Genomic DNA, 14,653 nt, shown 5'->3' with positions numbered 1-14,653 from the left:
GGCTGGTAAATCTACTTTTTTTTTACATTTGAATATCTACCAGCAACTGGCAATTAAATATTCAAATTGACCAACCTGAAGGAAACAGAAGTCTATATGATTTTGTGTCTCTTTTTGAGTCCAGAATCTGGCCAGCAGATATTGCTTGATTTCCAAACTCATTCTAACATTTTAAGAATTGCACACAATCAATCTGCAACAATTAGTAATAAAAAAAAAGTCCAGCATAACAACACAAGCATCTAAACCACATGACCCACACATCACTGAGTAATGGGAAAAAAGAAAGGACGCAAAGAAAAACCCTGCAAACAAATGTGTAGTGTATAATGTTTGAACTTACAAATACAGAATCAGAATCATGTTTAACGCCAAGTACGTTTACACATATACACTTTGTACAGTATAGAATCAAGTAGCCTATGAAGTGTCTTAAATATCTAGTACAGAGATATTATACTGCTCTTTTAGTTGTATAACGCACACATCTGGAAATAATTTGTATCTGATAGAGGAGTCCCCTTCAGTTGAATGTTTGCTCAGAGGTGTTGTTCTATGAGGAATACCTAAATCTAAGACAGGATCCCCCACAGTGGAAGGTAAACAAGGGGACCCCTGTGTCCAGAGAGATACCCAAGAACAGGAAACAGATGTCCTCATGTGTCCTGTGACATTTTGTATAAACAGCACTCTCATTGTGTGTTCGGGGGGAGATCACTTTTGGCTGTGTCTCTCCCAGGTCGAACCATGGCGAGCCTGGAGATGCTGTTCATCCTGTTTGAAAGCAAGTCAGTTTCAACGGCGAATTTCTTCACCATCAAACATATCAACAACAAGGGAATCCACATCACCTACATTGGCTCTATGAACACAAATCACTTGTGCAATATTACAAATAAAGTAACATAGCCTATTACAAATGAATGTCCAATTGGAAATATATTGTGTTAGTTTACATTGCTGTTAGTTTTACGTTCTATTCACATAACAGGTTGAATTCTTAAATTTTGGAGACTTGTTGTTTGGCTCTTTGTTGTGTTTACCTCCGTGCTTTTATTTTGACAGCGGCTTTACTTCCGGCAGTATCGTGCAGCAGCAGCAGCAGCAACAGCAGCAGCAGCAGCAGCAGTCGACTTCGCGCAAGTCGACGGCCCCGTGCCTTCATGTGCGGTTTTCTCCTCCGTCACTGTCGTACGGGGGGCTCCGGCCCGGTGTCCGACCTGCCACAGCCGCCGAGAAACGTTTGAGAAATGTGTCACCCGTGTGCGGAGGAGGCGAGAGACAACAGCTTTAATAAAACAGGTGGGTCTTTTATTCATTTTTATTTTTTTCTTAATGTGTGTTGACTGACTGACTGGCTGGCTGAGTGTGATTTCCCTGCCGCAGTTTGCTCACTGGGCATCGGTATGAGACATCGTTTCTGACTGTTGACTGTTGTTGTTGTTGTTGTTGTGGAGAAGCCCTCCTCATGAAAGGTCGCTCAATGGGTTAGATTACATGTTATTTCATCAGACTGCATTACTGTCAAGGCTCTAAATCACCGAAGAATGACCAATTAAATATTCTCGGTCATATATTTCTGTCCACTGTTGAAGGCCAGCATGTTATTCTAACACAAACAACACTGTCGATGTAACACTGGGATAGTACACAATGGGTTTGATTCTTTGGACAAATTCAGTCTCAAACCAAAATCCTTAAAAACCAAACCTCATTTGTGTTTTATCAATTTGTTATTTCAGGTAAATGCTGAATTCTTAATCTTAGTATTTTCATTTATGACACCTACAAAGGGGGTGTAAATATAAAACGGATGTGTAGCCCAAGCTTGCTGTGATACAAATAGTGCATGTTACCTTTTATAGCATTACTGCTGTCCTTTCTGATAAGAGAGGAAATCTGTCTGTACAGTATGCAGCTGTAGAGTCACAGCAAGTCAAATGATTCAAATCAACATGTGTTTTCACTCTGGATGCATCTAACCCTGGTAGTTAGATGTATTTTGTGATCATCATGTGTGTGTGTGTGGAAATGACATCACCAGTGCTGTCATGAAAAGGAAAGTTGCTGTAGCTGCAAAGTAAGAAAGAACCAGTTAGACCTGGTTAAAACTGCAAACACTCTCTCCTTGGGTTAGATGTCGCAAGTAGCCTGTGATAACAATGCCAGTGTTGCCCAGACTGGGCTGAGAACAGACGCTGTGATATCTCTGTTTTTTTCTCTCTCCAAGAATGGTTTTGTTTTTGAGGAACAGGATCTTGTGATCTGTGGGTACGTGGGTGTCTGGTAGGGCTGGGCGATATGGACCAAAACTCATATCTTGATATTGATGAGCTGAATGGCGATACTCGATATATATCGATATGTATTTTATTAACAGTGAAAACACATGGAAAAATAAACTACCTGTTTGTGAATTTAAAAAGTAATATTAAAAAAATAAAAATGTTCCTTAAATACAATAAAAGAGAGAGAGAGAGGAGGAGCAGGGTGAAGAGGGACAGACAGTCAGTCATCGTCAGTGAGATGAGAAAAAAGTGACCTGGCACCTCTGTAACGTTATTTTAATGCAACATAAACTATATCGATATTAACGATATTGTCTTATCATATATCTTGTTTGAAAATATATCGATATATCTTAAAAACTCGATATATTTCCCAGCCCTAGTGTCTGGGATCCCATATCAGGTGCTAAGAAAGAAGAATGTGTATATATATATAAGTTCTATATATAATATATATACACCTGCAAAAAAAAAACAGACACTTAAATAATGTGCTTTAGCTAAACCAGGCAATAGGGAAATATAAATGATTTTAATGTGACTATTCTATATTTTGGTAGCGGTGTACTACTGTATGGAAGTGATTTGAATGCTAGCGTTGATGTTTATTGTAAAACATTAACAAATTCAACACGAACAAATTAATAGCCAATCATAACTGAATATCCAAAAATCTCTTTCCCCTCTCTTAATTCTGCTGAAGATCTTCAGAGCGCCAGTGATTATTGTTTTCACATGAAACTATTTAATTCTCAATTCTTGGATTTGACCCATTTCAGTAGCTGGTATTTTGTTAGGTCTGATTAAGGTCAAACTCTCTGCTAGCACTGGGACGTTGTTGCTGTTCCCATGTAATACACACATTTCATCATTTCTCCACTGTGCTCTAAAATAAGTTTGGGTGGCATTTATAAAACATCCATTGTGGTAGCGTGGTACATTGTAGAATACAGTGAGGTGGACAGGTGAAACAGGTATTTAATGATGTAATTGCATCAGTGCATAGTTGAATGATTATTTTTTTCCAGGTTAAGCTGTATGTGTGTAGACAAGACTTAAGAGAAACAGCCTGGGAACCATGAGAGTCTGTGCCTTATAGAGGTGGGAATGACATACATGGCTCATGATAACAATTATATCCTAATACATAAAATCTGCAATAATTGATGTATTGGATCCAATCATACATCACAATATGAGATGAAAAACACTTCAATCAGGTGTCAGTTTCACCTCTTATCATGCTTTTATTTTAACTTCTTTTCACGGCTGCATGACATTATCCTGCTGTTTTCACATTTCCCTCATACATGTCACAAGTGCCATTCTGAGGAGACATGAAGCGGTGATGAAGTGATAAAAATTGGAAAGATTTCTGTTTGAAGCGCTGTATTTAATAAAAACAAAAAAAAATCAAATATTGATGTTTGGCACCAGATATTTGTCACACGAGAAGGTGTGATGATATACAGTATATTGCTGCAGCACTGTTTTGTTCCACCCCTAGTGCAGCAATATGCCAGGTCTAATATGTTCAATTCTGGACTAAAATGGTTTCTGAAAGTCACTTCCATCCCGATAGCCGAGGCGCTAGCACGGCTAAACTTGAGTTTTAAATCAACTCTATCTGGATTTTTTTTTTCTTCCCTCGTTTCTCTGTTTGACAGTAACTTCTCTTAAAACACACAAGTGTCCTTGAGTGAAATAAAGGTTGGCTCTGTAATAAATTGGCATTCACAGCGTCCAGGTTCACCTGCAGCTTTTTCAGCCCACGTGTCAGAGTATCATGGGCAAAGACTGCCAGCACAAAAGCTGCTCTGTTCAGGGAACAAATCCAGGAAAATGTACCAGGGAAACTCTACAAACAGGAAGCCAAGAGCAGAGTCATCTGTACAGTCTTGATCTTTTCTTCTTTTTAAAAAAAAATCCAGTTTCATATTCCTCTGGGACTGTTTATTGTCATGAGAGTGATCAAATACCTTTAGTTTCTCAAAGGGGAAATCCTTGGTGGAAATTCAGGGACTGAGATGTACAAACAAGATAAGCTGCTTGCGGACGATAATGTGAGATCTTGCATGTTTTTGTGACTGAAGACGTCTGTGAATGTGGTTATGTTACATTTGTGTACTCGACCTTTATGCCGGAGTGAACCTCTTCAGAAGCTTAGACTTTGTTGTCACAGCTTACATGACCTTATCTGTGCCGTGATGGGACAGGCCTTTTTTTTATCTATGGTTGGAAAAAGGGAACACGCCTACTGCTGCAAGTTTATCTAACATCTGTGTTTGGACAGGAAACTGCGAAAATCAGCAGATTTGTTTTTTATGTGTGAACCTAAGCATATTTAAAGTTCACTTCTGCTTTTGGATGTATGATTTTACAAAAATAAAAGGTTTCCTGTTGTTTTTAATATCACTGGTATTGTTACATTCAGAGGTGTTTTTGCAGCGGTCAGGGTCTCCGTGTGTGCTGTTATTTCTCTGTTTCAGCAAAGCAGCAACCTTACACAGGCCCACAAGGACTGTACTGCCATTCTGGTTTGAACCGGATAAAAGAAGGCTTGTTTTTGTGACCACTTGACCAAGTATCCTCTTTCATCCGTTCCTTCAAATAAGGAGTGAGTTGAACATATAGGGATACATTATGTTTTAAAATAAGAAGCAGATGTGCAGAGATCATGATATGTGTGTATTATTTTAGATATACAAAAAGGATGGGGGTTGTCCACATCTAGCTGCTTAATCTATAGATATCATTAACTTTGAAACAACTTGAAGAAAGAAAAAAACTGCTCATGTTGCTGTTTTTCTAACTTCAATCACACATTAACTGTTTGAGGAAGTAGCACAGTTTTGGTCGGGTGGACACACTCAAGCATAAAGTATAACATGGAGAGAGTATGTCAGTTATAGACGTGAGTTGGGGGCATGGTCAGCCGCCTGATCCCGTTGGGTATCACTTCCAGTTTGCTGAGAGAGTTTTTAAGTCAAAGTTCAAGTGGTTGATACTGACTTGGTTTTTTATGCCCACTCATCTGATAGTTACCTCATTGTGCTTTAAGAAGTCAACTATCCGATTACGCTCATCTAGAAATTAGAAGGGAAACAAACATAATCCCTGTCTGTATTTTTTAGATCTTGAACTGTGGTTTGACAAGCAGCGACTAAAGATTAAACCAGGGGAACAATGGCCAGTGTGAACATGTGCTGTGTCAGGATCTGTGGTCCTTTTAGCTTCTCGCTTGCTCTGCAGTCTGTGACCTGCGGTGTGCTGTCTGCACATGCAAGACACCAATGATTTTCCTGATGCACAGCCAATACTGTATAATGACTAATGCCCTTTTTAGGCTACCTACTATCTGTGATGACGTCTTCACTCATGCTTCACAGATTTTTACCTTACCTTCTCCTAAGTCCTTAGGAAATGCTGCCTTACGCTGTCACTCTAACGATAAACAGACTGGAGATACACAAGGGCGATTGGTGCTGTCAAGTCCATAATCCAAACAGCTATTTCAACAGTGAATCGATAGTTAACAAAAAACGTAAAAATGTTCTCAGGTATTATAATACTTCTCTTTTGTTATGACTGTATATTAAAACTTCCTTTATGTGTTTGAATACTGGTCTGACTAAAAAAGGTACATTGAAGTTGTTACTTTCAGCATTGTGAACTCTCAACTGATTGCCTGTTTTCTGTCTTTTTTTTAGATAAACCATCATGATTCCCATCACAGAGCTCCGGTACTTTGCTGACACCCAGCCAGCGTACCGTATCCTGAAGCCATGGTGGGACGTTTTCACGGACTACATCTCCATAGTCATGCTGATGATCGCGGTGTTCGGTGGTACGCTGCAGGTCACGCAGGACAAGATGATCTGCCTGCCGTGCAAGTGGGTAGTCAACAAGTCCTGCGAGAAAATGCCCATGCCAAATGTGAGCATCCCCTACGCACCAGAACCCAAAGGCATCCAGTATGACCTCGACCGTCACCAGTATAACTACGTCGATGCCGTCTGCTATGAGAACAAACTCCACTGGTTTGCCAAATATTTCCCATATCTGGTGCTACTCCACACTCTTATCTTCCTGGCCTGTAGTAACTTCTGGTTCAAGTTCCCCCGCACAAGCTCCAAACTGGAGCACTTTGTCTCCATCCTCCTTAAGTGCTTTGACTCCCCATGGACAACAAGGGCTTTGTCTGAGACCGTGGTGGAGGAGAGCGACCCCAAGCCTCTGGGGAAAATGAACGGCTCTTTAGACAAGAAGGCCTCGTGCGTGAGCGAAGACGTGGAGGCCAGCGTGCCAATGCTCCAACGAACAAAGTCAAGAATTGAACAGGGAATCGTGGATCGCTCTGAAACTGGAGTTCTTGATAAGAAAGAAGGGGAACAAGCCAAGGCTCTTTTTGAGAAGGTGAAGAAGTTCAGGATCCATGTCGAGGAGGGGGACATTGTGTACCGTCTCTACATACGTCAGACCATCATCAAAGTAATCAAGTTTATACTGATAATTAGCTACACAGCCTATTATGTGCACTACATCAGGTTCAGTGTGGTATGCACGGTAAACATTCAGAAACTAACAGGATACAGCACGTTTTATTGCGCTCACCCTTTGGCAACTCTTTTCAAGATATTAGCCTGCTTCTACATCAGCTTGGTGGTAGTTTACGGTCTGATCTGTATGTACACTCTCTGTTGGATGCTCAGCCGCTCCCTCAAACGATACTCCTTCGAATCAATCCGTGAGGAAAGCAGTTACAGCGACATCCCCGACTTGAAGAACGACTTTGCCTTCATGCTGCACATGATCGATCAGTATGACCCTCTTTACTCCAAGCGCTTTGCTGTGTTCCTGTCAGAGGTGAGCGAGAACAAGCTGAGGCAGCTGAACCTGAACAACGAGTGGACGCTGGACAAACTGAGGCAGCGCATCACCAAGAACTCGCAGGAGAAGCTGGAGCTGCATCTGTTCATGCTCAGCGGGATCCCGGACACAGTGTTTGATCTGGTTGAGCTGGAAGTGCTCAAGCTGGAGCTTATCCCCGATGTAACCATCCCGCCAATCATCGCCCAGCTCACCAACCTGAGGGAGATGTGGCTCTATCACACGCCCGCCAAAATTGAGGCTCCAGCTCTAGCTTTCCTGAGAGAGAACCTGAAGTCGCTGCATATCAAGTTCACAGACATCAAAGAGATCCCACTGTGGATCTACAGCCTGAAGAACCTCACCGAGCTGCACCTCACTGGGAACCTGAGCGCTGAGAACAATCGCTTCATTGTCATCGAAGGTCTACGGGAGCTCAAACGGCTCAAAGTTCTACGTCTGAAGAGCAACCTGACCAAGCTGCCACAGGTGGTGACAGACGTAGGCGTGCATCTCCAGAAGCTCTCCGTCAATAACGAGGGAACCAAACTGATGGTGCTCAACAGCCTGAAGAAAATGGTCAACCTGACAGAGCTCGAGCTGGTTCGCTGCGATCTCGAACGCATCCCACACTCCATCTTCAGTTTGCACAACCTGCAGGAGATCGACTTGAAAGACAACAATCTGAAGACAATAGAGGAGATCATCAGCTTCCAGCACCTGCACCGCCTCGTGTGCCTGAAGCTGTGGTACAACCAGATCGCCTACATCCCCATTCAGATCGGGACGCTCACAAACATGGAGAGGCTGTATCTGAACAGAAACAAGATCGAGAAGATCCCCAGTCAGCTTTTCTTCTGCCGCAAGCTGCGCTTCTTAGACCTGAGTCACAACAATCTCACCAGCATCCACGCTGACGTGGGCTTCCTCCAGAACCTGCAGTACTTCGCAGTCACGGCCAACAGGGTAAGACTCATCATCACATCCTTACATTTGTACAAAGTACCAGAGAAACAAAGACCGGAGTCCAGTTTCATAGTCCTCTGGTGCAGTTTATTGTCATGAGAGTGATCGGATAGCTTTAGTTTCTCCAAGGGGAAATCCTTGGTGGATATCTAGGGAGTGAGATGTACAGACGAGATAAGCTGCTTGCGGAAGATAATGTGAGACCAATCCGCAGTACTTTGCGGTTAGGGCAAACAGGGTAAGACGCATTGCATCCTTACATTTGCAGAAGTGAAAGTTTAAAGTAAAGCTTACTGGTTTTTGGTCTCCACCCCTTTAATCTCTCCGTAATGTATTCTATGATTACCTCAGGTTTTTCACTACCTAGTCGTACATTTCAAAGTCAAGTCACAGTTATAGTATGATTATGTTAGGGTTAGTGAACACTTACTCCTAACTATTTGGAAATTGCAATCCATCCTCAACCCTTTAGAAAAACGAAAGAGGCTGATTAAGATTCCTACAGACTTTCCAGAGAAGTAAACAATTACTTTTCAAGTAAATACTTGCAAACCAGCTTTATTTATGATGTTTTCTTTACAAAACATGCCAAGATTACCTTGTATGCTGGGAGGGCTGTGCCGTATTCTCCTTTTACGGCTACAGCTTGGCTAACCCATTTGGCTTTGGGTGAAGTAGTCAATCATTTTGTTCCTTACAAAAGGCTGTTTATTTTATTTGCGATGAGAAATTTCAGTTGTTGTCCTTCATTAAAAAGTGAACAGCATAATGTGTTCTCACTTGTTGGTGCCATTACTGCCTCTTTTACTGCGTTATGTGTGGTTGCACACTGAAAATAGATTCCAGCAGGTTTGTTTGCAGCCAAAAATAGATCCATTAAATGGGACCCTTCTGGTGTTTTTGTCTTAATCCTCTTTACACTGTCAGCATGTTATCAGTTGAAATGTGTTGCATAATTGAGAGAATTGGGCTCATCTGTTTAGACAAGATGTCATTTCTGCAAACATCAATCAAAGAGGTTTTCGTTTTGTGAGCAAACATGATAGATGCCATTATTTTTCTGCATCTTTTTCTATTCTCCTGAATTTGTTGAGATTTTCCTAACTCTATACAGTAACTTTTGAGTGCCTTTTATCCTCCTTTTGACTTGCTCAGCGTGCCAAGGTCTGAGCTGCATTATGTTTTTTTAATTGGGTAACATTTCAAATGAACTAGAGCTGAACCATTCTCCAGTCACGACAGTAGAAACAGCTGCTCATTTTCTTAATACCATTTGCTTACATCTCAGATCCCTGCCTCATCTTAGCAAAGCATATGGATTAAAAATGGAAAACCTCAGCCTTTGTAATCCATGTAATTTACACCGCTCTTTTTTTATTCTCCCTCTTATCCTCCCCTCTTCAGATTGAGACTTTGCCCCCGGAGCTGTTCAAGTGCAAGAAGCTGCGAACTCTGAATCTGGGAAACAACTGCCTGCAGACGCTGCCCTCACGCTTTGGGGAGCTCACCGGGTTGACACAGTTGGAGCTGAGAGGGAACCGGTTGGAGTGTCTCCCAGTGGAGCTCGGTGAGTGTCGTCTGCTGAAGAGGAGCGGCCTGGTGGTGGAGGAGGACCTTTTCAACACACTGCCGACAGAAGTCAAAGAGCAGCTCTGGAGGGCTGACAAGGAGCAAGCTTGAGCCTAAACCTCCTTTTCTCGTAAAAATCCGAGAAGTTTTGACTGAAGGAACAAACAAGCAATCATTTAGTTTTTTAAAGAATGGCAAATCTCTCAAGATTTGCAGCAGAGTCGGACATGCAGGGTCAGAAAGGTGATGGCTTGTTGGTGCTTCCTTTGCAGGAACTATAGAAGCACCGGTGTCAACCTTTACGACCTCAAAGGATGTCACTAGTTTCTCATAAAGCTCAACAAAGACAGGTGGTTCAGCAATGTGGCTTTCCTGTTCCTGTATTTAATGCTGCAAGGATGCCAGCAGCTGATGTAGAATTTGCATGTCACTGCAGGACCACGCTCAAGCAAACCTGTTTTCATTTGAGAGATACAAACAAATATATAAACTTTGCACGGATCAGCCCCGCCACAGTGAGCCCAATGTGCTCAGTATTTCTCATTTGCTGATCATGCACAAGTTAAACCAGTTCAAAGCAGTATTTGCCTAACCTTTCTCTGGCCTTGAGACTTCAGTCTTACTCCTGACATTTTTACTTTTGCAGCTGTCAGAGTACTGGCTGCAGATGAAGATGTAGGTAAATAAAAGAAAGTGAAACCAGCAGCCAATTTGTTGGGGCATGAAGGTTTGCTCCTGTTGTTTTCTCCAGACGTTATGGTTGCTCAACATGCTTGAAGGCTTCTTTTTATGTGAGTGGAAACCTACTCTGTAAGAAAGATGAACAGATGAACCTGCAGCTGATCTCCCAGCTTTGGCCTTAACTCGGAGGGAGGGACTGATGCAACGGCGTCACAGCAACGCTGTCAGATATTCAGCGGAGCACGAATGAGAACAAACTTCACAGTACAATGTCTAAATAACCCACGGTTGTTAATTTATAACGTCTGCCTGTGCGGCAGGAGATTTCTTAACAGTGGGGGAGCAACACTTCATTCTTCTTGGACTTCTTATTTTGCTTCACTCTAAATCATGTGAATCAGACTTTACCTTGTTTTTGTTTATTTTTTGCATGGCTAAAAGCATCGCACATTATTTGCGTGTCTTATCAATGTTCATGAGATTGATTGAGATCGGGCCTTTTTTAAAGGAGGTTAATAATTTATTTAGACGTCAAGTAACATGATTTTGTATTTTCTAATGCTACCACACACAAGTTTCATGTTGGGCCCGTTTTTTGGCCACTTTTTTGCCTTTTATTAGATCGGACAACTGAAGAAAGAGATTGAAGGGAGAGAGAAAGGATGGCTTGCAGTAAAGGGCCGGGAATGAGTTTGTGCATTAGTGAGGTTTGGCATTTTTAACATGCTATTTGGTGAATGGATAGCATTGAGATAATACCAGATCAAGGAGAAGTTATTGACTGAAGGCCACACATGGAACACAGACATTGAGTTTATTTTGGAACTAAGTCAAAATCTTAAGTGGAGTTTGTTTATTTGAAGGCTTCACCGACTATATCAATTCAAAAAGGTGTCCCATGGCTGACAGGAAGAGGTTGTCCCTGTACCAAAACTACAGGTTCGAAAACATTCAGAAAACTCTCATTTTATTTCTTTGTTTTTATGAGATAAAATAAACATGCAAGCTTGCACAATTCTTATCACCCACCTTGTAGTTGATGCAGACCAATAAAACAAGGAAATAATCGTGGTACTTTTATGCCCGGTATATGATCTTGAATTATGAGACTTGAGATAATGATTATCCTGCAGATATGAGACAGGAGCGGTTTAACTCGCTGCCAGGTACTGCCAATCTGCAAAGGAAAATGTGAGGATGTTTGTGATTTAACGTGCTGTTTGTATGCTGGGTCCCTCTATTTATCATGCTCAGTTTACTCCAAAATGTCCAATTATCCAAAATGAGGACAAACAGGAGTGTAGGAAACTGACTACTAACAAGGGAAACATTTGTGAGCTTGAAACACTTTTCTTGTTACGGCCTTGGATTTACTAGCATCATTTGGAGTAACCCTGCTATGTTCACTCCACCCCGGCATCTCGTTGCTAATATGGCCTTAATCTTTTACGAGCTCTACGCCCTGTTAATGATCACAAACATCACATTCATGTCTTGTTTTTCATGTGTTGTTGTTAAATGTATAGCTTGTTTTGTACATTTCAGGGGTATGGTGTGTGCTCTTATTGTTACCAGCTGTTTTACTTTGAGTTCGGCTTTTTTTTCAAGAGATTTAAGGGAAGTTTTTTTTTACTGTGATGAGACAATTGCACCTTTGTTCACAGTGAGTTTTTTGTTTCACTGAGGCCTTGGCTGAATCCAAATGCCCTTCTTGGGGTCATTAGTGAAGTGCTCCCCACGCAGTCCTGCTCTGAACGAAGAGCCTGAATGTGTTGACAAGCAACCAGTTTCAAGTTAAAAGACAAGGTCACAGACAAAAATGAGAACAAAAAAGGAGCAAAAGACACAAGAGGAAGGTCGTTATTCAAAGGAACTCGAAGCTTTTCCAGCACGTGAAACTATTTCAAACCTGAAGATTGTTTTAAGTTGCTTATCTGCCTTGTTGTACTTGTGCTCTGGTTTACTTTTTTTTTTAGGGCCGGATCTAAAGCACAAGCATGTTTTTTTTTTTTTTTTGCTTAATTCTACACAAGGTGACCTGATAAATGCCAAACAATGAATGCCAAACAGGCAAATATCTGAAATACGAGCAAGTTAAAGCTCCTGTGACGAAATGCTGGTGTGTGTTGATTTTGGCGCCCCCCCCCCTGTGGACAAAGCGGTACATCTTCTTTCTTTACTGCCTTTGTCCTGTTCATATGTAGGTCGGGTTTTCTGTAAAAAAAAAACAAAAAAAAACCTCATCTAGCTTTCTTATTTCAACAGCGTGTTGTGAAACGGCATGTCTGACACCTACCACCACGACAGCAGTATCGTTTAGAAATAATCAGTGTTCTTGCTGGTTGTATTGTTTGCTTTTGTAGGTCATGTTAATTGATCAGTATTCATTTCACCCACCAGCTTAAATCTCCTTACAGGAGCTTTAAACTGCAAAGATGATCCCGTATATCTTGCCCTGTAGCTTCCCATGGATAAAGGGACATGTTGTGAGAAAACTTTAATGTCACTTCAACCTAACTTTGCTCTGTAACATTGCTCTCTGTAGTGGTGCAGTGCAGCTGCTAGCGCTGCTGACACCAAATATCTCCCTCCTGCAGTGCAGCACCATCAGAGTGTCACATTGGGATGTTTGAAAAACTGCCTGTCAGTTATTGTATCAAGTTTGTTTTGTTCTTAGCTTGGTGGTTGGAAAGTCACTGCTAAATGTATTTCTAACCCCAAATGCATTCTTAGAGTTGTTAAAACTGCTTTAAACATTTAAAAAAAATATTCACTTTTCGGCCTTTCTCCGTTTTATCTGCAGCATCATCAGTCTGACAACACACCTGAAGTCAGACAGAGCTTTCTGTTCTACAAATAATTTTCACCTCAGTCATTTATTTTTCTGACCTCCGGAGCTGTGACATCGGCAGTACAGTCCTCCACAGTCACTTCCCCCTGAGTCACACGATGAGCACAGTCAAACCTGTGGCCCCACTCCCTTTTCCGGCACGTCAGGAGAAAGGGTTGGTGAATCACTGGGGTGAAGGTCTGAGATGAGGTCAGCCAGTTGTTAGTGGAGCATGAAGGCAGGAAGTTTTTATGACTAATAAAATCCCCCCCATGACTATGTGAAAATGACTGGTGTCAGAAGCACCCCATTTACATCCAAACACCTAAAAATAATCTCAATGAATACACTATAAAGCTTTATGTTCCAGTCTATTACGACGCACCAAATCTGTTTATTTGATTGTGTGTTTTTTAAGTACACATTTTTAAAAATCTGTTTTTATGTTATTTATGCCTTAAGTAGTGAGGTTAGTGTGAGAAAGCATGATTTATTTGAATTCCCAGTGATTTGTCTGATGTCGTTAAACACAGCTTTTGTCCCTCCACAAAACAATGTCAGAAATGACTCTCAACAACCTGAAATTATGTAAATGAAAGTGAGCTAACTCTCCTGTTTGGGCATTGTATGTAACAGTAACCCTTATCCTGTATTTTTTTTTTTTAAACAGTCATGTGAATTTTTCTAAACTGCCATGATTGCAATGACATCTTATCCCTACTCATGTGTGATTTCTTCAAAAACATGTTTGTATTTATTATATACCAATAACTCATTTCTGCATTCTGCTGCCTGTAGATCAGGGATATATGAAAACTGTTTCCATTTCATCTCTAAGAAAGAGCATTTTGATGCTGAACGTGTGTGTATTATAGCCATACAGAAAGCTACCCACTTCACCTCCCAACAGCAATCACTGTTGAATCTAAACTGTGAGCTGGATGGACAGACATGTTCCAATCCGCTCTGTCAGTATCACACGTGACACAAGGCCTTTATTGATGAATCGTTGCCAAGTGGACTGAACACTGGCTTTTTAAAGCAGGTCGTCTGTAACAACGGACAACTGAACTTTGATTTCCTAATGTCCAGACGCTACTTTTGTACCATTCTGACACATGATAATAAAATAAACACTTAACACTTCACTGTTGCAATTCCTCCTCTAATGGACAGTTCTGCTTTCAGAGGAAAGTCCTGATCGCTGCTGAGCTCGGTGCTGAGAAAAGAAATGTAACTACTTACATATTTTGTTATACTGTGTGCATACAGTGGTATTCAAAAGAGGAGAAGAAGTCAAAACTATCAAAATATTGAAATTATGATGCAAAGTAGGCCTACATCAAATTTGTATTCAAAAGTATGGTCACATGATGGCGCTGTTCCTCCTCTCACCTCTCGCTACAGTATTTCAAGGTGTGTATACCAAAGCTTTGGGCGACATCTAGAG

General features: G+C 41.3%; 1 protein-coding gene across 1 annotated transcript; it reads left to right on the top strand.

The window, feature by feature from the left end:
* The first annotated feature begins 1,122 nt into the window (after positions 1–1,122).
* lrrc8aa (leucine rich repeat containing 8 VRAC subunit Aa) lies at positions 1,123–14,349 on the top strand. The gene is made up of 3 exons (XM_061061287.1): positions 1,123–1,302; positions 5,999–8,123; positions 9,528–14,349. Exons 2-3 carry the CDS (start codon positions 6,009–6,011, stop codon positions 9,801–9,803), a joined length of 2,391 nt encoding a protein of 796 aa, XP_060917270.1. The 5' UTR covers positions 1,123–1,302; positions 5,999–6,008; the 3' UTR covers positions 9,804–14,349.
* Positions 14,350–14,653: the final 304 nt, after the last annotated feature.

The sequence above is a fragment of the Labrus mixtus genome, chromosome 17 (assembly GCF_963584025.1).
Source record: "Labrus mixtus chromosome 17, fLabMix1.1, whole genome shotgun sequence".
In the NCBI taxonomy this organism is placed as follows: domain Eukaryota; kingdom Metazoa; phylum Chordata; class Actinopteri; order Labriformes; family Labridae; genus Labrus; species Labrus mixtus.
The sequence above is the reverse complement of the archived record's forward strand: the minus strand, read 5'-3'. Positions and strand labels throughout refer to the sequence as shown.